The sequence below is a fragment of the Aythya marila genome, assembly GCF_965140915.1.
Source record: "Aythya marila genome assembly, chromosome: 1".
NCBI lineage: Eukaryota > Metazoa > Chordata > Aves > Anseriformes > Anatidae > Aythya > Aythya marila.
Window position 1 is genome coordinate 8014340 of NC_139042.1, and position 27320 is coordinate 8041659.

The 27320-nt window shown below is 42.5% G+C and overlaps 1 protein-coding gene across 1 annotated transcript in view; it reads right to left on the reverse strand.

Annotated features, from left to right (window-relative positions):
* The window catches only part of ME3 (malic enzyme 3), a 126758-nt gene that overhangs the window by 31549 nt on the left and 67889 nt on the right, over nucleotides 1-27320 (reverse strand). The window contains exons 4-6 of the mRNA XM_082774968.1: nucleotides 9942-10017; nucleotides 4795-4956; nucleotides 847-950 (exon numbers count right to left, since the gene is read on the reverse strand). Of these exons, the coding sequence (XP_082631094.1) occupies nucleotides 847-950; nucleotides 4795-4956; nucleotides 9942-10017 (342 nt within the window). The remainder of the gene's footprint in view (nucleotides 1-846; nucleotides 951-4794; nucleotides 4957-9941; nucleotides 10018-27320) is intronic.

Below are 27320 nucleotides of genomic sequence, written 5' to 3' on the forward strand. Positions count from 1 at the left end.
CATCAGTGTCATCTTGTCATCTGCTGCTTTAGGAAGGCAGAGGCTGCTCAGGGGCTATGGGTCTTCTGGTCGTTATTATTTTCTGTTTAAAGAGTTGTTCCCACCTTCATTCTTATGGAAATCCCTCCAGAAAGTCATACAGATTTTAATGTATTTTCATTTTTCCCAAAGGAGGAAATCAATGCAGTGCAAGAGGTGCACACACAGCATTGAGGTGTAGCTCTGTTCTTTCCACATCTTTCCCTGCTACAGCAGAAACCCCATATCCCTGCTAGTCAGTAAGAGGAAACATGCATTCAGTCTGTCTCAGCATTCAAAAGACAGTGCTTATAAACCTGGCCTCCTCACTCCACAGACTTAAATGCCAGCAGGGAAGCTGCTATTTTTGCTAAGTGATAGACAGGCTGTCTGTAGGCTCACGCAGACATCATCACAGGGAGTAACACGACATTTCCAATTAGAAGATTTCCTTCACAATGGTGAGAGCTAGAAACTTCCTGTACAAAATATAAACAAAGTTTAGATTCTGCCTGTGCTGAATGAGTCTCATAAATGCATGATGGAGACCAGATACAGCCCACAGGGCGTATGTTTGACACCTCTGGCCTATATGGACAGGAAATGGTTATAAATAGTCAGTCCCATTTCAGTTCTCCAAAGACATAAATAATTTTGACACAGAGTGCTCAAGCACAAAGAGTCATTTGTAGACCACCCAGGAGACTTGCATTTAAATGACCTTTCTTTGCTTGTACAATCAATTACACTAATGTTTATTTCAAGAGTTGCAACATTTGTTCTTAAATGGAAGCAGCTCAGAGAAGCCATGTATATAATCCCACTTACTTGTTGGTAACTGCCTGCATAAACTCATCAATCAGTTCGTCGTATTGTTTCCCACGAACCCTCTTGTGTTTCAGTCCAATATAGAGTGGATCACTCAGGAGAGCCTAGGACACAAAGCAATTCTGTTGACAGCGTCTCTTCCATGGCTGGATGGAGATTTATGTGCCAGCCTACCCAAAAATTTTGCCTGTTGCAGTCATATTAATTTTACTCACTTTGCAGTGAAGGCAAGCTCACTTCGATTCTCCTGAGCAGAAAGTGTTTCTGTAAGAAGTAAGGTGCGCTGTGGACTATCGTTTTGTGGAAATAAAGTCAGAGGCATTTAATGCTTCTTGACTGCAGTAGGAAATGAGGCTCTGCATCCCCAAAACAGCACTACCAGGACTCCCTGCTGAGGTGTCTCATTCCCACTGAACAAAGCTGATCTTGTGTGGGGCTGTTCACTGTTCAGTCAGCACTTGATTTTGCACTGAAGGTTACCAGGAAAGGTGCTGGCCATAAACAGAACTTTGAGAAATTAAGATTGCCTGAAGTAACCTGAAATAACAAGTGTCACATAGGCCTCTGGGTGCTAGCCCAGAGCTGACAAGAACCTGCGATCAGATGCTCCTCAGCCTTTCACCTAGCTAGCACTCAGCTCCAGCTATCTGCAGGTGTCAGTCAGGAAAGGGTATTTTCATACCAGATAAGTTTATTTTTCAGTGCCTGCCGTGAATATAAAACCAGGCCGCTCCTCCAGCCAGCTCACCAGGTGGTAAGTCAGGACCCCTAAGCCAACTAAACAGGACTGGCTCAGCATGGAAACTGCGCGTATTTTGGGAAAAATCACAGGACAAACAGTGGCAGGAGACAGGTGGGCCAACACCTAGGTTTGTCAGTTGCAAAACAGCTCATTTTCCCTTCTGATTTCAGGAACTGAATCATCAATATGAGAAGGGGATGAGCCATCACAAACCTATTGTCCTGAAGCTGTACGGGCCCCAAATATTGGCAGGTGGGCTAAACTTAGATCTGTTTTTACAGCCACAGCTGTTTTGCTTTAGAAGGAAATATGAAAGAGGTTTTCCTCTGAGTGTGATAGTTTAACTCTTCAGGGCCATGAAACAAGCAGACTGTTAGCATCACGTTGCTGACTGTTCCTTTGGTGCCATGGGCCTGTTCATGGAGTACAAGAGAGTCTCTTAGGCAAGGTGAGAAATGCCAAGCTTTGAAAAGACTGATTTGCTGAAAGAGCCTACAAATTGTTATGGACTGTCAGAAAGACAAGCTGTTGCTAAAAATGCAATATGTGTTACTCCATTCTACCTGAGATGCCTGTGTTAGCAAGACAGTCACCCTAGGCTCACCCTGTATTAACAGGCAGAGATGAACAGGATGAATGCCTACAGGAGATGCCAATTTCTACGCTGATAAATGAGTTTATTCATGGGGCAGAGTGTTGCTAAGATGTGCTGAGGGTTGGGTTAGGCTGGGTGTATGCACATGAGAAAGTCGTTAAACAAATAAACAAATTACTTGTATTGTGAGTAAATACATTGCTTACATTGCTGGAAAACAGCAACTTCTACATTGCAATCCCAACTGTGAAAAATACTTCCACAGAGATGTTCCTGGTCACAAGATGCACATAACCTTGGGCAGAATCAAAGTGCCCAAGCCTCAGAGACTGATTCTGGGAGTCTCTTTCTCTGAAAATAATTGACTTTTGGAGATGTCTAAGAAATTGGTGGTGCCACTTTGGTTTTCAGTGGTCCCTCCCCAGATGCTGTAATAGAAACAGATGGTTATGCATGGTCAGAAGCTTCCCATGGGTGGGGAAGAACTTACACCCAGGTCTTACACCCAGGAGCTCCAGCTGGGAGGCTTAGAGCATACCAGCAGTTGGTGAAGCAGACCAGCATGGAGGAGGAGGAAGAGATGAAGACATTGATCTTGGTAAGTTTGCAGACAACACCAAGTTAGGTGCCAGTGTTGATCTGCTCAAGGGTAGGAGAGCTCTGCAGAGGGATCTGGATAGGTTGGACTGATGGGCTGAGGCTGACAGTATGAGGTTCAAGAAGGCAAAGTGCTGGATCCTTCCCTTGGGGCACAACAACACCATGCAGTGCCACAGGCTGAGGGAAGAGTGGCTGGAAAGCTGCCTGTTGGGAAATGACCTGGTGGTAGTGGTTGATAGCTGGATGAGTATGAAGCAGTGGTGTGCTCAGGTGGGCAAGAAGGCTGACAGCATCCTGGCTTGTATCAGAAACAGCATGGCCAGGAGGACAGGGAGGTGATTGTCCTTCTGTATTCAGCTCTGGTGATCCACACCTTGAACACTGTGTTCAGCTTGGTGCCCACCACTACAAGAAGGACATTGAGATACTGGAGTGTGTCCAAAGAAGGGCAACAAAGCTGGTGAGGGGTCTAGAGAACAACTCTTGAGGAGTGGCTGAGGGAGGTGGGATTGTTTAGCCTGGAGAAGTGAAGGCTCAGGGGAGACCTTACTGTACTTTACAGTTACCTTAAAGCAGGTTGTAGAGAGATGGGGATTGGGCTCTTCTCCCACACACCATGCAATAAGCTGAGGGGAAATGGCCTGAAGTTGCACTGGGGTGGTTTGGTTTGGATATTTGGAGAAATTTCTTTACTGAAAGGGTTGTGTGGCATTGGAACAGGCTGCCCAGGGAAGTGGCTGAGTCACCATCCCTGGAAGTCTTCAGGAAAGGTGTAGATTAGAGCTTAGTAACACGGTTTAGTGGTGGACATTGGTACTAGGTTAAAGGCTGGACTAGATCTTAGAGGTCTTTCCCAACCTGACTGATTCTATCATTCCACGATTCTAAAGAGTTAAGCTGAAGTACAATGCACTATTGACTGGAAATTCCAAAAAGATATTTCCTTCTGTAGCCTCAGAAGGTCCAAACTCTGAGATCCAACTCTTCAGGAAAGACTATGGATCAGGCTGAGATGGGTACACCCTGTATTCCATCAGTCTCTGACAGGTCACTATATCAGAGCAATAAAACAGATTTGGGTCCACGGACCGAAAAGGTAACTGGGAATCTCATCCTAGATGTCATCTATGGTCACTGATTTTTCTTTCTTTCTATACAATGCCCAGTGAGAGACACATGGGGCTCGAGTTAAAGATGTACATAAAATCTAGCTTTCCAGCAAACACAGGCTTATCTGAAAACACCAGGCACTCATGCTAACATCTGTCTTCATACACAAGCTTAAAGCTTTTACCCCCCCCCGATTTTTTATTTCTCTCAAGAAACATATGTTTGGTTTACTTGGGGTCAAGTGAGGCATAAGCACATTTTACATCAATGGACAAAGCCTGGCCATCACAAATAACTATAGGATATTCACTTTTAAAAAATACATCCTCCCAGATGTCCATTCTGGCATTGCTAAGATGTTGCACTTCAGCCTTTCTGAGCCAGAGTCATAAGGCAAAAATCTGCAAACAGATGGAGTCCTCCTGTCTGGTTATCATGTGTAGTAAAGAGTGCAATCTGACAAAACACTGAAATTAATCATTCTCAAACCACCCAGCAGGGATTCTCTATTTTCTGGCATATAGTCATCTCTACGCAGACAAGGGTATCTGTCTATTTTCTCACAATTACCACAAGAATAAATCTTGATCTTCCTCTCCGAAATCTTTTAACTCACATTGCCATACTGAAAGATGGAGCTGATCTTTCAGTTCCAACTGGCAACCCTCTTCTCACCAGGGGACCATAAGACTATTCAGCGTTCATTGCAGTTCCCCGTAAAAGTGTCTCGAGTATCAAACAGGAATGCAACCTGGTCACTTCCCTGCAGTGCTGGTCTAGCCATCATCTCATCTTGGATGTCTCTGGCTCTGTTTTCACATTTAGGGAACTGGCCTCAGTTAAGTATTAATCTCAATTCCTTCTCCCCCCTGTCATATTTACGAAAAACTGTAAGTCTTACCTCGTTGTCTGTACCAACATCCAGCAGGACAGGGAGACACTGTTGTGGGTGAACTCCACCACAAGCTGTGTACAAAGCAAGCTTTCCCACTGGGATACCCATGCCATAGCTTCCTAGATCTCCTAAACCGAGAATCCTCTCTCCATCTGTCACCACGATAGCCTAGGAGGATGAAAAGAGAGTGGTGTATGGTGTTGTCAGGGCTTGGTCAACAAAAATACTTCTACTGTCTTCATGCAAATGCCATTTTGCAGTTGTATTGTGCAGTGGATATTTGTTCCTTCTACGTGACACCACATAAATTGGCTGTCAGTGACAAAGGGCTGGTCATTTTGGAGTGGAGGCAATGTGGCTGACGGGTTGCTTCTCTCAGTGTGGGAGAGCAGCATCTCTGCTTGCCAGCACTTCAAACCACGTGTAGCAGAACCCACCCAGCACAGCTCTTTCTGCATCCTCACCTGTACAACAAGGAGCTGCACAAAACAGATCTGGCCTTGACAGCCTCTCCTTTTCTTTTTTTTTTTTTTTTTTTCTGGAAAAAGAGCCCTGTACAAAAGTGTTCCTCCGTCCCATAGCCTTCTGTTATTCTCATTACTGTATCATTTCTTTTTGACAAGAAGGGAAAAAAAAAAAAAAAAAAAGCATGTTTAAAGATGTCCAAATTAGAATCCCAAAGGTGAGCTGTTCAACCCACCCTGTACAGCACTTGGACCTTAGCAGGCAAATGACCAAGCAGATTTCACTTAGCTTCACAAATTTTAGGTTAACTACTGTAATTGTCAGCTTTGTCCCCATGGTGAAGCACTTATTTGGGCAGTTCTGAAATGCAGTAAGAGCAGGAAAATACTGGAGTCCAGTCCCTCTGTGGGAGAAAAGCTGCAAAGACCACAACAAACTTCCACTTCCATCACTGTCCTAGCACTTCAAAGAACAGGGCACTCACATCAAATAGACTGTGGGCAACTCTAGTGCACAGTCTAGCCTGGGTGTCAAAGAAGAAGATGCAGAGAAGTTTTTTATTTGCTAATGAGCAATGTTAATGTCAAACTGAAGACACATGCATGTGCTTTAGTAAGAAATAAGAATGGGGGATCAGCAGCTATCTCAACAGATGTGCTTCCTTTTTGGGTGTGGATAATAAAGATGTGTTTAGAGTTGGGATGAATCAGCATTGCCTTGTTTAGGAATGGAGTAACTCTCCTTATGGACTTTTCTATTTCAGGGAGAAGCACATTGGTTTCTTTTGGTGTCCTTTCCCTGCATACTTCAGATGATTAAAGGGAGGAGACATGGAAGGACTTAAACTTTTGCACTGTGGATTTACAATGAACAATCAGATGCTTTTATTCAACATAAACTATACACACCTCCCTAGGCTATTTTCTCCCTCAATCTAAACCGCTGTTTGTAACAGGAGAAGAGAATTACATTACATTACATAGTTAATGAGTAAGCCTGAGGATAAACTAAAAATACACAGGACACACATCTATTCTGCTTTTTACATTTATTTTGCCCTTTAGCAAAAAAAAACACTCCGGTAGTTTCATGGTGGTAATGTGCATGATGCATTCCAGGGCTGTAGTGTACATAGTAATAGTGACAACCAATATGTAATAAGGATTATTTTGAAATGTTCCTCCTACACGCTGAATATTTATTGTTGTCCTGTTGCCAGTCCCTTGTCATTAAGAGTGAGAATTCCTAAAGGTAAATGAAAATTCAATGTAAAGACTATTAAAACTAGAATGACTATATATACCTATCAGGCCAGAGGCTGAACAAGCCCTGCCACAGGGAATTCACATTCATGACAGTGATACACATAATTACTCCATTTGGGGATGTTTTCCTATTTGTTTTTCTTTCTGAGTCAATGCAAAGTGTTAGTCAGTGATGGGAAAGTCTCTTTTTGCGTGTACTCCATCTGTTTTTGGGTGTGCACTCAGTTCTTTACCACACCCTGGATGCAATTGGGACTGGAAAGCAGTACTGGGAATAGGGAAAGCAGCAAGCACAGGCACTGCTACAGGTTTATCCAGAAACTGATGCACGTTACATGAAAAGAAATCAAAATTCTAACTATGCAGATTTTTTGTATTTTTTTTTATATTAAGTTATATTGAACCAAAATATTTCTCTGGAGCACAGATTCCCTTTCATCCAAATAAATAAGTGTTTTCAGGCAAGCCTAAAAACTTCTCCATAGCACTTACATTCTCTGTTGGTCCCAAAGATCTCCAAGGTAACACTAAAAAATACAGGAGCAACATTTTCGTTGCTGCCTGTGTCAGAGAGGGCAAACTGGATTCACATTTGTTTGTGGTTCTTTGGATTTAAAAAACAGAACAACAACAACAACAACAACAACAACAAAAAGCAAAGCTTTGGTGGATACCTGATGCACAAGCACATTAAAATAATGTTTTTGATTGCTCTTGTGATCAAAACTCAACAAACATGACGTTAATCTCTGTCTGGGCAGGACAGACCCCACGGACTGCACCACTGGTTTACCAGTTAGGAACTTGCTTTCTGCTTACAGCTGTGTTACAAATTTTCCTGATGGCTGTAGTCAAGTCTTTGGCTGAAACTTAGGTGTGTGTTCAAGTCAGTCATCTAACCAGTTTCTAAGATTCTTTCATAGTTGATGGGGAGAGATGGAAACCTCCAGAGTGCATCTCGTCCCTCTGCTTTGGGAAGGGATGAAAGGAGCATTTCCCTTTGAAGATGCTTGTCTCCCTCTTCATTGTTCACTGAAGTACTAACAAGTGGAGATTATGCACCAGGTTTTCAGGCAGCTGATGTTAACTGGGATGACTGTGGACCATAGGCTGGGTGATCCAGAGCACTACGCTGATCTCCAAGCTGCTGAGGCAATACCAAAAGCTAAGTGCCACTGCTGGCATCCCCACTTCTGTGCAGTGATTGCATGAGGACAACTTTCTGAGGATGAACCTATACTCTGCTTTGAGTGTGCCAACAGAAAACACTATGTAGAAAGATAAGGGCGAGTATCCTTGTATAGCAGTAATACTGTGTGGGACTCAAGATGGTGAGTGTGCTTTTCAGGGGAACACCCTATGGAAAGGAAGGAAGGAAGGAAGGAAGGAAGGAAGGAAGGAAGGAAGGAAGGAAGGAAGGAAGGAAGGAAGGAAGGAAGGAAGGAAGGAAGGAAGGAAGGAAGGAAGGAAGGAAAGAAGGAAGGAAGGAAGGAAGGAAGGAAGGAAGGAAGGAAGGAAGGAAGGAAGGAAGGAAGGAAGGAAGGAAGGAAGGAAGTCAATCCAATAGCTTGCAGGGCAGCACACTTGTCTTGGAATAGGACATTTCTAGATTATCCTCATTCTGAAGTGGTTTGAATCCATTTCCCAGGATAACATCCTATCACAATGATATCTTGTATGATTCCCTGCATTCCTCCTGCTCTAGCTGGGCCATGGTGCAGAAAAGAGTGCAAAATTAATGAACCAGAGGGAAAACCAACAAGGGGAGGCACTGATAAGTGCTTCCCACATTTTATCCAATGTTTCTTCATAGATTCATTAGCCACCCTGGAAGAGACACACAAAAGAAACACTGTCCTACATGATTATGCTCAGAAATGGCTTCTTGCTCATTCCACTTCTGTCCCTTTGATTCTTTCAGAGCAGACCAGCTTCAATAGGAGGGGTGGAGGTGGGGCACATCAGAGCTTGGCTGAGCTTGCTAAGCACAGCAGAGAACTATTCCAGCCCTTCCAGGCAGAGGACTCAGACATATAACTTAGATTTCCCATTGCCACAGTCAATGCTACTGCCATGAAGCTCTAAGGAACCACAAAGGAAAAAGTGGGACAGCATCTCCAGATGTTTCTTCACTGCCTTTAATGGCACTTACTGCCGCTAGTGTTCCATGTGGTCTGAGCCTGTTCAAATACTGGGTCCCTCCAGGGACTTAGATGCAGTTCAGGTAATTCCCTACTTATCTGAAAATCTCGAGTGTTTAAATGCCTACCAGTTCAGGCATGGAGTATTCTCTGTACAAACACATAGGGAACCCTGCGGCCCAAAACACAGATAGTGATGTAATTAGCTACCTTTGTAGTCTGGCAAATTCATAAAGTAGATAGTCTGAATCTCCTTCATGGACTACTGCCCTTCCTATGGTCTGGTTTGGGTGCCAGAGAGCGATGTTTCAACAACAGTCTAATCTTTCTGTGCCAGTTTCCCCATCTGCAAAAACATACCTATTGGCCATAATGAGTTGTGCTCTCAATCCTGATCAGAAACAAATGGAAACACTGAGATTTTTGGACAGAGCAAGGACAAAATATCTAGTTTGCATTTGTTCTCTATGGTTCCAAAGACAAAAAATATTTTTTCTGGAAACATGTTCAGTTTCTTTCTTTCTTTCTTTCTTTCTTTTTTTTTTTTTTTTTTCTTCTTCTTAGAAATGGAATATGCTTGGAAGATTTTCACTGCTTCCAAACTTTCTTCCTGGAAGAAACAGCTTATTGATAGGAGACTGAACCTCTGTCAATAGCCAGGGAAATTCCCAAGCACATGTACTTTCAAACTGATGGAAGGAGGCAATTGGCATGACCTTTCTAAAGTGTTGACTTTATTTTATGCCAGGGACTTGCCCAGCCCTGAGCCCTACAGAAAAACACTTCACAAGATCACTTGTTAGGTGGGATGTCAGTAATTTCTTCAGCTGCTGGATATCAAACATTATTTGCAAAGTTGGGAGTGTTCTGGATGCTGCATGACTCATTGGGTTTGGGAAGAATCCTACAAGCAAGTCAGTTACAGAGATATCTTAAAGACCTTTGTATATCTAACAGGTTGTGAGTTAGCCACAGTATTCTTCAACACCTATATCTCAAATCTTCACCAAGGCCTTGATTCTGTATGAATTTATTATCATGCATGCTGGTTTTTTTGACCAAGGTCCTGCTGCCTTTAATAAAGATGTTCTTGACTACATGCACACATGAGAGATTCTCCTAGGTCCAACCACTAGCCTGGAAACTCTTTGAAGCAGGGAAAACTTTTTATCTTGTCCTTTCAAATAGGTAATTCTGTAATAATTCCAAATAGTTCCATTCAATATCCATTTTGCACCCAACTCCTTTGAATTTCCAAGCCCATAGAAGACACGCCACATACCTTAATATTTTCTTCAGGCCAAGAGTTTAGCATTGTTGCAATATGGCCTTTGTCATGGATGGTGATAAACAATCCCCTAGGGAAGAAAAAAAAAAAAAGAAAAACACTTGTAATAAAATTAGAAACTCCAAGAAAAAATAAAACAGGTGAAACTTAAAAATTCAAGGAAATGAGCTACAGAGCACAAAAACAGGCTATTTGCTTTCATGGAAAGGAGACAAGAGACTGCCAATATGAAGTTTAATTAGTTTAATTCTCATTTCAGAACCCCAAGGCTCAAAACCCTTAATGGCAACTTTACTCAACAGCCACTGGTGTTGCACATTTCACCCTTGTGAAATGTCATTGTTTTGTGGAGCAAACTCTGCCTTAGTTCAGAAGAGCTTTCTTGTTAAAATAATTCTGGTAACTGCAAGGAAGCCTGATGATTTTACCTTAACCCTTCTTATACAGTCTTTCATGAGGAGCTTATTGTTGGCATTTCAAACAGTTGAAGTATCATCCTTCTCACCCAGCTACCAATATCAGCAACTGCAGAGCTAGACATTTTGGGTCCCCTCTCTAGTCAACTGAGCTCCAAAAATTTGTAAGCCCTTCCAGAGTTTGACCACCTGGCCTATATGAGAGATGGCTCCAGGATGGAGCTGAATCACCAGAAATACAGAAATTGCTCCAGAATACAGTCTATATCAACAGACTGTACCGGGAGTCCAAACGACATTTTTTGGTATTAACTATACTGTAAGGAACTGAAGTTAAATCCAGCCTGAGCCAGTCTAAAGCATAGACCCTCTGGGTCTGGGGTTCTCACCAAGCCTTTGCCACGCTATGCCAGGTGATCTCAGAGAAGTCTGTTTTGCTCCTAGCAACTGTATCCCCTTTTGATCTTTGTCTCAAGGGACTGTAAACATGTCAAGAAAAGTTTGGCTTGCTCTGTTCATCTAGCCTGAGCTTGATAAGTAGCTGTGGCCTTGGGGCCAAGTTTACAGATACCTTAAAAAGGGCTCATATTTAAGAAGTGGAGATAGTGGCTGTCTATAACACAGGCTTTATTTATATTTATATATATTTATATATGACTTCACTCAGTAACAAAATGCTATACCTCTGCTGTCACTGCAAAATCAGTGGTCATTGTGAACCCATGTAATGTGAACATTCTGACCACATCAAACTTACCCTTGCAACACCATATTTTTCCTGAATATCTCACCCCAATTTTTGATACTTGCATTCACCTAATGAAAAACATCCAAAATTACAAGAAATGAAACAGAAAAATAAATCTTTGGATGAAGCCTCAGTACAAAGTATCAGCACTGGCAATAGCATACTTGACTGCACTACAACTAAACATTACTCAACACAAAGGTCATCATTATTTAAATGAAAATGCTCTCTTTTTAATAAAATTAGGAACTAGAAGACAACATTCTTGGAACATGCTTTAGACTTGTGGCTTACTTTTCTCCTCTTTGCTGTTATTACCATAAACAGTATCCTTACCAGGGATTCTTCCAACATCCAAGATAGTATTATTCACATTGATTAATCTCTGCTCAGATACTTTGAGATTTTTTGATGCTCTTTTTTAGCAGTGCTAACCCCAAAGCAGCAGCCTCCTCTATATGTGTCTCAGGGTAAATTGCTTACGTTGCTCATCAGCACAAATCAGGGGCTCTAACTTGATGACTTCTCTTGGCAGGCCGAGGCACACATTTTCATTGCCTTGTTATCTGCTCACAAAAGCAAGAGTTGTGCTGGTGATTAGCGTTGCGTTGGAAAGCAGCTGGAACAATGGAGAAATGCGTTTTGCTGCTTCCACGTCCCTACTATTGTTCAGCCCCTGTAAGTTCAGATCAGGTCACAGTTTGGGGTTCTAAAGTGAAATGTGAGCTAGTAAAAGTCTTATTTTTAGAGAATTGAAAACAACTTCCATTTTAAGTCCCTATAAGTGATGGATAAACAAACATCATTAGGTTACTCTCTCTGGCATGGACTTCTCTCATACAACTCTTCCAGGAGGGCAGATATCTTCCCACGGTCAATTGTGGGAATCCTAATAAAAAAGCCTTTTTCTCTGAAAAGAAGAAAAATAAAAGTCCTGACTTCAACACTGATCAAGACACAATCACAGAGAAAGATCAGAAATACAAAGAAGGAAAGTAATGGTTCATTTATTCAGCATAAAATAAACAGTTAAATCTGTGCCCAGTAACCAATGAACTACATGTAATCACATACGCATGGCCTATCTCAAAGGCATTATTCACAGATGTTAATCTTCATAAACAAGGGGTGCTGTATTGCTGCCATCCACGTTTAGAGGAGTTATTAACCAAGACTTGAAAGCACAAATTAGTAACATCATTGCAGATACTTCAAGTTACGACATGCTTGTAAAAAGAGTGGTATGGTTTCAATAAGCATTTTCCATACACAATAAAGGCAACCTCTTAGTTGTCTAGCTGTGTGCCTCACACATTCTGATTGCTTCAGTACTGCCACGAGTACACCAGCTATTCAACCTCAGGAAGACACTCACTGCGCACAGCAGAAGCTGAAACCCAACTGTTTGCCCACCACCAGTCTTGCTGCTAGGTGAGCAGTGAACTGTTTCACACAAAGTAGAGAGGGCAAATGCCCACTGCCTCAGAAGAGCTCCTGACTCTGTTTCCTTGGGAGGACAGTGGAACGGTTTCCACTCCTGTTGGACCAAGGAGAAGAGAGTCTGGGCCTTTTAAAACCTGAAGACTGCTCTGTGTTGCTCAGGAGAAGGGCCCTGCCTGCTATCACCATGGTATGTTTTGCCTGAGGAAGGACTGGCCTGGCTTTGATAGCTGAGTTGGTGGCTGAGAACCAAGCACCCCTCTCAAAATTTGCATTCCCTTTCTTAATATTATGTTTATTTGATGTTAAGCAGGACCCTCCATTGCATATGCTGGCTTTCATGGACCCTTTTCTGGAAAAAAAATGGCTATGACATATATTGACACTGCATTCAGACCGTGACATGGACCAGGTTCTCAGTCCTAGCTGCTTCCCTCTGCAGTCACATGCATAGAGCACTTCAGAAGAAAAACTGCTCCTTGTTTTACTCTGGGCAAAACTGGATGGCTTAATTTAGACTAACAATTAGCACACTAATGGCACTACCAGCTTTGGAAGGGAAGCCTCTAGGAGCAGAAAGGGCCATCCATCAGGGGAATGTGATGTCTCTCACTGACACAACCGCATGGGGAACTGGGCACAGCCTCATATATTCCTTCATCACTGAACCAGAGAGCCAAAGGCCCAGTTTCAATAAAACACAAAAGCTTCCAGTGCCTCTAGGCACCCAGCTGGAGCACATTCCTGAAGCTGTTCCAAGCTCTCTGGCCTCTACTTGGTGTTCAGGCATTCAGAAGGTGACTCTGGTAGTGGTGAGCTGGAAGATGCAGGCACTATGAAATAATGACTCTGACAGCCAGCTCAGCAACCTCACCGTGTTTTTAAGAAGATGGCAGAGGCACATACCAGATTTTAGTCAAAAAGTGACTTCTTGCATTCAGGGGTCGTAGGTAAGTCCTCATTCTGAGTGAGCCCCATAAGAGTCATGCTCGTGCACCTGACAGTAATGGTTACCCACAGAGATGAGGTGGCCAACTTATCCACTGCAGCGAGATATCTGAAATTGGCTGAGGGTTAATCTATCCTAAAATCACTTCTGCAAGCCAGGCAGAAGGAATAAACAAGCTGTGCACGCTGAACTCAGCAAAAGGTTTGCTGATGACTGAATAGGTGAGAGTAGCAGCCAGGTTTCTCTCATGGGTATGTAGTTTATAGGAGAGGTAGCAGGAGCAAAAGCTTATTTGTGCCTCGAAGGACAGCAGGTAGAGCTCTGAATACTGAGAGAGACAGGCTGGTCCATGTGGACCACTAGTAAATAAGAAACATTCAAGTGGAAAGAAAATCAATTAACTTGATTTTCTTTTACTGAGGAAAAGATGCAGGCTAAGCATTCTGAAGAAAGAATGCAAACTAAACAACAAATTCTGCCTTTACCACCGTATCTTCTCCATCTCTCTTGAGATTATGTTTGATAAAATGCTTCAGATAAATGAAAAGTCAGTGAAGCTGTTTTACTTGAATCCATTTGAGATTCAGTAAAAATGATTCAATTAAAATAAAAGGCTAAAAAAGTAAGTGGTTTCAATCAAGTCACATAACATGGGCACTGTGTGAGGTGCACAAATATCCTGGGTTTCCGGCCCTCAAAACTCACCTATGCCAAGGCACTTGCCATTTTACATGGATTTAGCCGTTCTCCCTTGGAGAAGAAGCTATGTGTACAGCTGGAAGCCAGACAAACATAAAGGGGTAAAAATACAAGAAATAGAGCATAGTAAAAATGAGAATGTACAAACTGTACTGCTATTTCTGGCTAAACAGTAGCTTTTGCGGAGCTGTTAACTTTGTGCAGGTAATTCAGAGTTGGGAGTGCTTCGCTCTGCATTTGTTAGGGTTTCAGAGCTTCAGTCTCCTTTTTTTTTTTTCCATTAATATCACTGGTTTCACTACAGCCTTCCTTAGTTACAGTGGAAGTCAGACTAGGTTTCATTGTGTCACTGAGCACATCTGTAAGGATCCAGGAGACCTCAAGGAGTGTTACTACTTATTAATTTGTCACAGAAACAATTCTGTATGGATTTCAGCAAGTCAAGTCAAGCTGTCTGAACTGGACTGCTGGATTCTGCAGACTGCTGACCATCATTGCAGAATCTGTCAGAGCGGTTGGATATGTTCACCCACACCACACAACACGTTTTCTCATGCCTAAACCAGAGAGATTTTCTTTTCTTTTCTGGTTTTGTTCTGGCTGCATGAAGTGCTCCAAGAATTATAAAGCTACACAGCTTACCATGCACACAAGTTGAAGAATCCTGCTGTAAGGGTTAAATTTTGGCAGTTCTGATGGCATTATGAAAGACACACAGTGAAGACAATCCCAGAACTGCAAGGCTCATTTTAGAAGGAGTTCAGGGACAAGGGAGACAGGACAGATTGGATTCAAGGATGCAATACCAGATACTGATGGTAGCTTTTTAGAATAACATTAATTTCTTTAAGACATTTTGGAAGGAGCAAATTGTAACATGCAAATGTTACCAGAATATAAAAAATATATTCTGTAATGCTTTTATTCAATGAGAGGTTACTTCTTCAAAAAGGCAAAGTAGTGTTCCCCTTTCTGATCTTCATGGTTAGCAATGCTGCATTGTGAGCTATTTCTCCTTAGAAGAAACAGTGTGTGGTGGAGCCAGGAGTGTTATCTCTAAAGCACTGTTGTTTATTAACAGAGAATGTGCAAAGCTTCATTTCCCAAAACACAGAGTGGAGTGAAAAAGCTTACGCAACTTATTTCCTCACAGCTCCAAATCTCTCCTCATTTTCTACCCAAAAGCCTCTCTCCTTTTTCTTCAGCAACTGCTAGTGCTTTTGCAGTTGTGCTTGCAGCACTCGTGGTGTTGCCTCTTCCCACTTTTATACCTACTGCTGCCTCTGACATGTAGTCAAACAGAAATCCACTGCAGTCCATGCCTTTGCTTTTCTAGGCTCCATGTAAAGCTCTTTGGCCACTGTTGTACTTCTGTTACAGTGTTGTTCTGTGCTGTGGTTTTGGGTAGCACTGATGACTTTAGTTGCCTGTTTATACCCAGAAAATTAATGGCCTCTCTACATTATCATAGGTGATGACGGGCAGCAATTATATTGACCAACGTTACCATCCTGGTCAAAAGGCACAGAAGAGCAGAGCAGATGATGGCACCGGCTCACTGATTTGTATACTGGCATGAAGCTAGCCTTTGTTCCATGTGTACTTCCCTCACTGACTGAGATAGGAACATATTTCTATGGTAGTTATGTCCTTGTGGAGGAAAAGAAACACCTCTAGAAGGATCTAAAAACCTCAGGAGTTGTAAAGAGTTGAAAAGCACAAAGAAAACCACCCAACCAATGCAGCTTCATCTTTCTTTTCCTCCTTCACTCATTTTCTCCCTCACTACTTTAGAAGGACTATTCTAAGAAGAGGAGGATACTTTCTCAGTAAGGGAGGAATGTATTTGCACACTACTATCCAATTTTTACAGATACTGCAATGGTCAGGCTCAGTCAAGGTTTGGTATCTAGCAAGAAGAACACAAAAACAAGTGCAAATTCCAAGTGCTGTATGCACAGCAATCCATCCATCAGTCTTCTTTACCAGATCTCAGAAGCATCAAGAAGCATCAAGGATGTGTTTTTTTTTAATTGTCTACCAACATTCTTTGTATATAACTACTTGTTCCTGAGAAGAGGGACTGACGAAGGGAAGAAAATGAAAATGGTAGCCAACGTCCCTAATACACACTGCTTTTCATTCAAGAAAAGACAGGGACACTTGCAAGGAGTCTTGTTCTGTGTGTGTGCATGTAATGAACTGGAAGGCTAAATCATGAATATGGCAACAAAAATCAAACTTTTGTTACATTTTTTTTCCATTTCTTAAATTCTAGTCTGGGTGTTATGATGAGAATTTGCTCCACAAGTAAGGACTGACCCAGGTGGGTCAGCATTAAGAAAACAAATATACTCAGAATAGTTAAATCAGACAGGCAGGCATCATAATTCAGTGCTTTCATCCAGACAGGAAAGGCTCATTCGCAGAATAAAAATGCTCAAGACAAAGGTTAAACATCTGAAAAACTGAAGGTCATGAAGACCTGCCCACATTAAAGTCCCTGACTGTTTTGACTTGGTAGGGCCTGAACTTCCCTCAAAATGGGTAGGAAGTCCCCGGGAAGCCATTATTTAAAGAAGCAACAAACAAAGGAGATGAGTCACATCTCTGCCAGCATCCACGGCCTGCATGAGGCTGCTGCTGAACAGCAATGAAGAAGTTGTGAGACACTGGTCAGAAACCCGCACTGAGATATCATACATTGTAAAGGGCTCTGGTTTGGAAGATCTTACCTCTTACCTTTGAAGATCACTCAAATATCACCTTTGAAAGACATGGGACAAGCTGGCCCTCTACAGTGATCACAGCCATTGCCTCGCATAAAGGCACAACACTCCTGGAAAGCTTTGAGCAAGACTGTCTCAGAATGATGCTGAGATTCACCTGGCAAAATTATCTTCATGCTCAGGAAAGAAAACAAGTTGGCTTGTCCTTGTGGAAGGATGCCGACTGCTCCTGTAAGCCACTCTGTGCTGTTTTGGGTTTGGTTGCACTATACCTGAAGCCCAGATGACTGCTGCAACATACACACAGACTGCTGTGTGGGACATACACACAGGAGGGATCAGCGGACAGCCTTGTCTTTCATTGTCTGCTAACCACAGAAAATTGTCCCTGCCTTGCCAGAAGAATATGCTAGATGACACACTCTGTGGATTCAAGGCTAGTCTGTCCTAGAGATGCGGTAAAATGTGGTTACAGTACAGCCCTACATTTGGTTTTATTTATTTACACCTTCAAGACTCATGCACAAAATTAACAGGTTGAGCAACATGAGTTTCTAGAGACGTTTCCACCAGCTGCACCCCTACTGTTGATTTTTTGGTTCAGGTCTCTGCCAGAACAGGATAAGAGCCTTCAGGAACAACAAAATAAACTTTGAAATTGCTTGGCTCTTTTAGGGAGCTCAAGATTATAAATGCCTGAGGGCTACAGACTTTGGAGAGAAAGTATGTGCTAGCATGCACTGATTTGTCTAAATACAGTACAACTTATCATCACATTGGACAAAATCTCTGTGGTGATTCACCAGTTATTTTTTCAGATTTGTTTACAATAAAAGCCAAGAACTTTCTGTTGGTTTAGATAATTTTGTTTGTAAATTGTAGGGCACTGAGCAGTGCACTGAGGTGCTATGGAAAAATAACAGAAATAGAGTACAGTCAACTACTGATGAAATTTATAGAGATCCATAAGGCAAAATCCTGTAATTTAAGTATGCTATGAGTTTTAATTTTAAATAACCTGCGAGGTGAATGATTGCATTAGTACTATAAGTGTTTTTAAACTTGTCATCATATATTTTAGGCAGGAAAACCAAAAGTGTGGGAGCCAGAAGATGCAGGCTCCAAGGTACACTGATGGAAGATTCACTCTCCATAACCCCCTATACACACACAGGGAACTCTCTGTGATCCTAAGGGAAGGCAAGCAGCTAAGCTGTAGGAAACTGCTGAAGATCAGGAACAGACTGATTTGCATGTGTCCATAAGGGTAATGGCTCCCAAAGGCAGAGAGCAATGCGCACAGCCTTCAGTGGAAGCTGCAGTGCTTCAAGTTCTTTGGCATAACCCAAACCCTGCCCCAGCAGGATGGTTCAGATCAGAGCCTAAAGCTAAGCTTTCATATCCATGTCCAAGTCTTTCATGCCAGTAACACTCAGCACTACTTTTAGCTGTTTTTCCAGGAAATGGGAGCTTATGTAATCATTCTGTGTCCCCTCTTACCTGCTGGTTCATCTGAAACAAATTTATCAGAAAGGCAAAGGTCTCAAAGATGTTTGTTTGTTCCTATGCTGTTTTATAGAAATCACTGTTGAGATTAAGGGAAAAGATAAAGGAGTTCGTGTCCCCAGCACTCTGGAGAGGGTAACACAGACCTGCCCCTGACAATTACTTTGACAGCTGGCCAAAAAGACAGCTTGCAGCCAGACACAACATGCGTTCCTTCACACCTCATCCCTACCGAGCCCTCACTAGCCCAGCCCTAGCAAAGCCTCTCAGCCTGTCTCGGCTATAGGAGTAAGCAGAAAGCAGAACAGCAGGAGGAAGCTGCCTGCAGGGAAAAACATATGAAAAAAGAGGATGGGTATGGGGGTCTCAGGGTCAAAAATGCAGAGACAGGGAAACAGAGGGGACCCCAAGCTGTGCTCACTGCTCCCTAGAAAACTGGTGATGGAAGGGGAGAAGCAACAGCTTGTGGGGGTATATGGTGGAGCACAGGCAGATAAGGGAAGAGATCAAAGGGATGTGGAAGGGAACAAAAAGTATTGAAAATGGGAAGTGTAAGGGGACAGTGGACAGTGTTTAGAAGAATTCTGGATTCATTGGCTGTGCTAGTCAGGAAACAGCCTGAAGAATAAATAGCCCTCTCTTCTTCCCCATGGGGACAATGGTGGAGAAAGACCATAGTATAAGCACTGATATTGGTCATTACACAGCAATGTAAAAACATGGAGGGGTGGCATTAGGTTCCCAACTAATCTCTGCTACTCATAGTCTAGGACTAAGGGAGGAGGCGGACAAACCCACATCGCTTCTGGCTTGTTACAAGTTGCTTGCTCCTACTGGATTCTCAGGACGAAAAGGTTTAACCAGAGAACTGTCATAGCATGGCATAATTCAACAGATACATTCTGATTGTGTTTCAAAGCTTCAGAAAACGATTCTTTCCATGTCATTTTCATCATTGGTGTTTCAAGAGTGGTGTCTAGGAGGAGCTCTGAGAAGGTCTGTGTAGGGATTCAGCCCCTCGAGCCAAGGGCAGGGAAGGAGCCAAGCAGGTCTGCAGTGTGGGGGCTGATTTTCGCTAACCCTCAGCACCCAGAGCTCCCTTTTCGCTCATGAATCCAGGACACTCATAGCTCCTCTGACACCTATGCATAAATTTACAGATGCACATGGGTAAAGACCAGTGCTTTGAGGTGAGACATAAGATAACACGACCCTAGGATCCTACCAACCAGCAAGAGTAGGCACTTCTCAAATTCAGCATCCTTTGCTCTATTTAAATTCATCATGCTCAAGCAGCTTGAAGCCCCCATCTGAAGAACAACTTCAAGAACAGGAAAAGCTGGCTAACCCCTGTTATTTTTTGCCTTTTGGAGGCTGAATCCTAGAGCAGCCTGTGTGTTGGACCCTGGCAGTATCTCAGCAATTGGAAGATGACAGGATTAGAAAGAGAAATGTGTTGGGATGGGCAACCAGTGCTATTGCCCGTGGATGTTGACCAAGAAGCCCTTATCTTTTGTAACTGCTAAGCACATAATGTATTCTATTTTCCTTCATAGTAGAGGTTAAAGTGGGATCAAAACTCTCTGGGAAGCTAAATTAAATCCTACCCTGATTATATTTCCTTCCTGCACTGAGAAATTTCTTCCAAGACCCACACCTTTGCTTTTTAAAGTACCCTGTAGGGAACCCCAAGATTGAACACAAAATCAGGACAAAGTTTGACCAAAAAAAAAAAAAAAAAAAGTATTATATTGACAGTAGCATAGCAATGAACTTTCAAATAAGTTAAATCTAACCTGGCATGTTCTGTCTTAGTGAATTCACCTATTTTATTTTATTTTATTTTATTTTATTTTATTTTATTTTATTTTATTTTATTTTATTTTATTTTATTTTATTTTATTTTATTTTATTTTATTTTATTTTATTATTTTATGTCCCATAAATTGTAGCAAGTACAGAGCCTATCAGGAGCTTTTACAGTAAGTCATCCACAGTCATATGCTGTAGATGTGTGTGATTTGCCCGTTGTCCAAATGTTTGAATTGTGTATTTGAATTGTGTATTTGCATGCAGTTTTCCCTTTGGTGTAAGCAAAAAGGCACTTCCGAAAATACAGAAGAAAACAAGGAGGCAAGAATTACCTTACCAAAACACAAAACCCTACACTCTGTGTCGACCATAGACCTGTTGGGAAAATCTGTGGCAATTGCAAAACACTTCTTCATGTTGCCTGTTGATTTCTCTTCTCTTTCAGACATGGATGCCCTGCTACTAGAGGATGAGAGTGCTCTGGCACAGCTATTATACAGCAGCATGACAGAAAATCTCACAGTTGCCTTGCAGTGAAGCAAAAAATAAAAATTCAATTAAAATTTTATAATAAAAATGCAACATTTAAAAATATAAATATATAAATGACCAGTTAAAAAAAATTGTTCCTTTTTAAAAATTGTCCCCAAGTCACAATGCATGGTCTATGGAAGGCTGTTTTACAGCCCAATGGATATTGCTATCAAAGGTTTTCATGATAGTTGGTATTATTTCCCCTCCAATTTACATCCTGGTATTCATTATTCTAAATATTTCTTCTCCCTCCTCCCTGCCTTTGACATTTTTTGTTTAAGGTGGGGTTGTTCCTTGTGGCAGCAGCACAGATTTATGCCAGATTAAATGTGAACACATCCTCTTGAATTTCCTTCTCCAGGTCAAACGCTTCTTTTGGCCAGCTCCACCTCTTCCTTTGAGCTTCTCCTGGTAAACCAGGGAATTTCAACAAAATCCAAATCATCTCTGGCAGCAGGATAATGCCTGACCTTCACAAGTTAATTTGAGATTATGCTGCTAACTATAGTGGGCCCAAGACTTTATGTCCACAGAAGTGTCTCTTCAGTGTCAGAGCTTTTTCATGTACATTTTTTCTTAGGAAAAGTAAGGGAGAAAGAGAGAAGAATGGAGATATGGAAGGAAGAGCACTGACAAATTTTCTAATGAAGAAACCTATTTGAATCCTTCTTCATATCCATCCCAATGTAACAAGCCTGGTAGAACCTCATAACCCCAACAATATCCATCCTATGTCTCCAGTCTTCACAGTACCTGAGATCACAGGTGATGCAAAAGCCTTTCTGTCCTTATGCCCAGGAGCTCCTTTAGCTCCTCTCCCCATTTTGTGTGCCACTTTACTGAAGCGAGAAGAGAGCTGGGACAAGGATGGGGGTAGAGCATGCTGAAACAACCTGCCTGGGAAAAGCAGGGTCAGCACATGGGAAGCAGTGGGAGCTCCTGAGCCACTCCACCATCTCTCAGCAGGGGTTTTGAGACAGGCTGAGTGTTCACAGCAGCCCTGGGCTCCCTCTGTGTTTGGTGTTTCCTCCTCACCTTCTCCATCCATGCTCTTCTTGTTGCTCCATAAGCTGGTCCCAAACTTAGGACTGTTTCCCAGCTTAACCCCTGCCAGCCTCTCAGGGCCTCCTGACTGCACACCATGGTCCTTTCCACAGATCCCTACATTTCACCTGTTACAAAACCAGCCTGCTCATGGTGGTGTTATTTAAACACAGATCATAAAACACATCAAACTCATCCTGCACTGATTTCAGCTATTTCTGGAAGCAGTCTGAACCTTGCTGGTGGCAACATGAAACGTTATGACAGCCAGTGTTTTTGCAAGAATTACGGACCACCTAGAAGGATTTCAAAACATGAGTTTCAGGCCAACAACTCAAAATCCATCCTTCTCACTCACTTTTGGTCTTCACTGTTTTATAGAAGAGGGATCGCAGGCAATTCACTGGTTAGTGACAAACCTATGAGGTTTACGCCTTTGTTCTAACATCTGTTTGTTCTGGGGTTAACGTGTCCAGAAATGGCAGGTAACTTTATTTCCCGCTGCTTTGATTGAACAACACAACTGAAAAAAAGCCCTCAGCAGAGCCAGATCTGTTGACAAGACAGTTTTGTAGATTGACTGATGTTTCACTTGTTTCATTGATGTTTCGTTTTTCATCAGGGGCAAAGATCATTATTCTGTCAGACTTAATTTTAGCACATCTGCATCCTGTTAGCTTTCATTCTCTGAACTCAACTTCATCCCAACATGTTTTGTATTGTTCTGCAGCCAGTCCTCGAGGACATTTACATACCCAGAAAAGGACAGTGAACCCAGGCAAGTTTTGTCTGTCCCCCTAGCTTTCCTCTGGTGGTGATGCACCAACCTGTTCCAGTCCTTCTCTCAGGGGATGCCAAAAGCTTTTGCAGAGCAACTGACAGCTCTGTATTTTTGAATACCAATATGCTTATGAATTATCTGCTGTCTGAACAGGCTGTGGGCTTATGCCACTATAATAAACTGTTTCTTACTGTTATGAAAGAACTAAAACCCTGATTCCATGCCCTGAAGTAAGTTCTCTTCTCTGCTTTCTCTTTGTGAAAAAATATGGAGTCTCTTTTCAAAGATTCTGTCACTATTTTTTAATTGTGAAACTGATCCTCCAGCTTAAAAAATACCTTTTAAACTGCATTGCAAGTGTTCAGTCCAGTGCTGTATAAGGAACTCCACAATATTAATTATAAGTACATTTTACGCTGAAAAAGAATGAAAAAGCAAAAGGGGAAAAAAGTCATAATACTATGCACTTATGCATTAATATGCTTAATAATATGCACTTTTCTTTGCAGAGGACTTTGCTTCTTCAATCTAAAGCAAAAAGGACTCCCAACCACAGTCTCAAGACTTTCAGGGCTAATGGAAGCATTTAATAGGATAACAGTGACTCTGCTAATGGGATCAATTAACTAAGATTCCTCCTCTCTTTCTTTGTTTAGTGTCTCAGAAAGCTGCAAGCCCTGCTCTCTTATATTTAATTCCCTCACTCTAGAAAATTTCTGATGAGGAAAAAGGATCCCCAGACTTTGAAGAGCAAAGGTCCCACGTTCCTTAGGTCCACGTTCCTTAGTACCTAAGGTAACATCTCCCTTGCATCCAGCTACAATAAGGCATCACCATGAGCAAAGCTGCCTCCCCGAAGCCTTCAGCAACTTGTTTTCCTGCTTCTGCACATCCCTTTCCCCTTGTCAGCACTACTCTTCGTGCAGCTGACGGTGAACTGGCTATCCAGATTACTGCTAGCCTGGCCCAAAAAAGACTTGGATCTACTCCGATTTACTCCTGAACCAGATCATCGCACAGCTGCACGGACATCTGTGCAGGCACAAGAGCAGTGGAAGGGAGGAGTGAATAAACAGGGATGGATCAGGTGGGGCTGCTTCCTTCAGGGCCCGTGACCACAGCAGCCCTGTGCTGGGGACCCTGGCACTGCTGGCAAAGCTGTCACATGAACAATGTCAGGGAGGACCACAGAGCTCCCTCTCCAAGGAGGGACAGCATCTGAAGTTGTACAGCTCCACAAAAACCTCCCCCAGGGCCAGGTCACCCTGAGCATCTACACGCCTTACACTTCTTGTTACCTTGGGACACTATTTCCAGAACTTCTGAAGACAAACATGGCAGCACGTTTTCCTAAGAAAACTACAACCCCAAGACCCCACGACACCAACTGCAGAGGAGCATAATCTGAGAAGCCCACAAGAAGTGAGCACATGTGCCTACCCTACATTTACACTCCTCTTGTACCTGTTACTGGCCACTGATGCAGGCAGGATCCACAGCTAGAAAGACTTCCCTTTGGATACAGTTGCTCTTCTCTTGCGCTTGTTTAATGGTCTGCTTTAGCACTGAGGAGAGATTTTGACAATGTCCTGACCACAAATGTGACAGAGGTCCTATAGTTTGGTATTTCAACTTGCACTCAATTTGCACTTGCAGATTACACAATTTCTATTTTTTTTTTAATTTAAAAACACAGAATAAATTATTATAAAATAAAACTGTACTTTGGCTTGAAGATTTTAATGTTTATGGCATGACTTTGAATAAGTGAATATTGGTAGCTCAGCAGGGAGCTGTCTGGGAAACAAGATAGGAAAAAAGTGATTCAACAGAGACACCTTCCAGCAAAAATTTCAGCGTTCTTAGGGGACAGTGCCAGAATGTTCTTAATATTTTGATGGTTCCACGTCTCTTCCAGACATTCTAAAAACTAGAGTTTCCACCATGCAGGAAGAAGCCTGAGGCCTTAGCAGATGAAAAGCCTGCTTGGAGAATTTAAAGGGACTCCTTCTAGAGAAAGGCAAACTCCTACATATGGGGAAGGCAGAGACAGGAACCTGCTGGGGCACCTGAAGGCAGGGCCTTTACCCAGGCAGACTACAGGCATCACAGATAAGGATGTAAAGAATTGGATGTTTGCAAGTGCTTTTTTTTCTAGTAGCTCTTTTCTACTGCTAAACAGAGCAAACCTGTGTTTCTAGACTGCTGGCTGCCTGGCTTTAGAAAAGGAAAGGACAGAAGGTGCCAAATCCCACTGGGAGCAGGTAAGCCTGCTTACCTGTACAGGATGCTGGAGCCCCAACGTGGGAGGAAAACCAAACACCAGCTGTATAGAAGTGCAGGTAAAAAGCTTGTCCTTAAGAGATTGTACACAGAGATCAGAAAGGTAAAAGAGGCATCGAGCCCCGCGATTATGACAGCAGTAGATGGCAGACAAAATCTGCAGCCATGCCAACACTGATAAATGTATTCTGATGAGAGAAGCCCTGCTGGACCTCTTGGGGATAATTTCGGATGCTCTTATATGAGACTTGCTTTGTAAGCAAGTTACTTGTGCTTTAATCTTACCAGGTTCAGCCTTCAAACATAAAACCAAGCACTAATGGGGCTAAAAGAGACCTCAGAGCAGGAGGAGGCTTATTGCATTCACAGGTCACTAATTTCTGCTGCTGAGGCTGCAGAAAGACTGCATAATATTCTAGAGACCTCCCTCCTCAGCATAAGCTGTGTTGTATACAAGTCAATCCACGTTGGAGCACCATGGGATATTTTAAAACTGAGACATCTTTCATTGCCCCTGCCTGCTCAAGAGCATTAAATGTGACAGTTTAAATGAAAAGGTAATTGCTTCAGCAAACATTCAAACTTTCCTGTTGCTCAAAGAGTTGAGCTGGGAGGTTTTGAGAGATTTTGATTCATGGGAGAGATGATCCAAAACCAACAAGACAAAGTTCACAGCAGAACATCTAGCGAGGAGAAGTGATGAGCACAATTATAAATTTGCACGTATCTGGAGGGGTAATAACATCAAAGAAAGGATTCACAGGGAGAAGACAAGGAAGCAACCAGCCACTGTGTATGACTCAGCAGAATGATGAGGGCACGCTGGGATGTGTTAGCAAAAGCAAGAAGATATCTGCTCCACTCCCCTCAGCGCTCCCTCGTGAGGCGGTGCTCACTCTTCTGTGATGTAAACATAGCCAAAAGGGAGACTCCAGAGTGGGACAACCTGCATGTAGCAGCAACAGCTACAGGCAAGAAAACTACCAGGCTGAACGCGATCCCAGCTTTCCATTCTGAAAAGGCTATTGTAGAGGGGATTACATCTGCAGAGAACATTGAGGTTATATGTTAGTGGAAAAATACTTTCTGCTCATATGAGAGTTAAGTAGTGGAATGGGTCATGTAGGACAGCTTTATTGCAGATTTAAAATAAAATGCAATCAGCTAATGAACAGGATTATGATAAGGCTTCCTGTGACAGCAAAACAAAACTGAGTGGCTTGGAAAACCTCTTCAGCTCGAGGCACTATGTTCTTCCTAAAACAATAGTGAAATATATCATGGTGTAAGTTTTATGTGGTCATCATTTTGTTTTAAAAACCTTCTGGTACAAAAAAAAAATAGGTTAGAAGAATTACCTTCTCTGATCATCAATGCAGCTTAGGACAACTAATATGTGAAAAGCTAATAATTTAATCTTTAATATTAATTCCTGAGCTCTCCAAACCTGCAGGTCCCAATAATTTTAGCAGAAAGTGTTGGCATCCTACCCTGAGGTGCGTGCCTTGCAGGTAAGCTTCCAATGTACGTTACTTGGTCCAGGAGAGAAGGTATTTATTGTAGGACAATTAGACACAGATCTACAAAATAAGCATGTATGAATGCTCATTTTAATCTCATCACTTTGCACAATAGCTCTTTTCTTTTTGGAACAATACCACTAATTTGCTAAAACGACTTTGATTAAAACCAAATCTGAGGCTAGACTGAAATTCACTCTGCACCATCAGAGAAACAAACTCCCTGCCATGGAAACTCGGTGTACTAAGGGCATGAAGCTCTGCCCTTTTTGCTGAAGCCATGGGCTGCAATCCAGAGCATCTCCAAGCCCAAGTTCAGCAGCAAAACTGCCTGGCAAGGGGAACAGATGTTCTTACCACAGTGGTAAAATAATGTGGATTTAAAACATGAGAAAGAAGGGGAATTCTTGAATAGTCACAAATTCAGAAAGAGTTCAGCATACAGAAAGACACCTCTGCTTTCCCCAGGATAACAGCAGGGTTGGAAACAAAAAGAAGTAAAACTCCCAAATCTCGTCTGAACTTTTTGCGAGGTAAAGGCACGCTGAAGCCAGAGATGTAATGGCTGTGCATGGGGCTGTGGGTCAGGAACTGGCTGCTGTGCATCTAGTAAGTTGACAAGTGGTGGTGTGCTCTTCCCTACCTTACAGAACTCAGAACTTGACCCATGGGGACAGAGCCTGGGCTCTGGTCTCTGTTACCTTTTTCCCCTGCCCAGAGGAAGCAAGTGTCCTCCCTCTGTAAAAAAAGGCAACTCCTTCTTTGTTTTCTTCATATGCACTGAGGAAGAGGAGGAGAGGATGTGTATAAGACTTGACTAGATGACTCACTTCACCACAGCCTAGCATATCCAGAATTTGGGTATCAGGGGGCAGGGCACAATTACCTGGGACACATGTAGGCCCAGAAGCA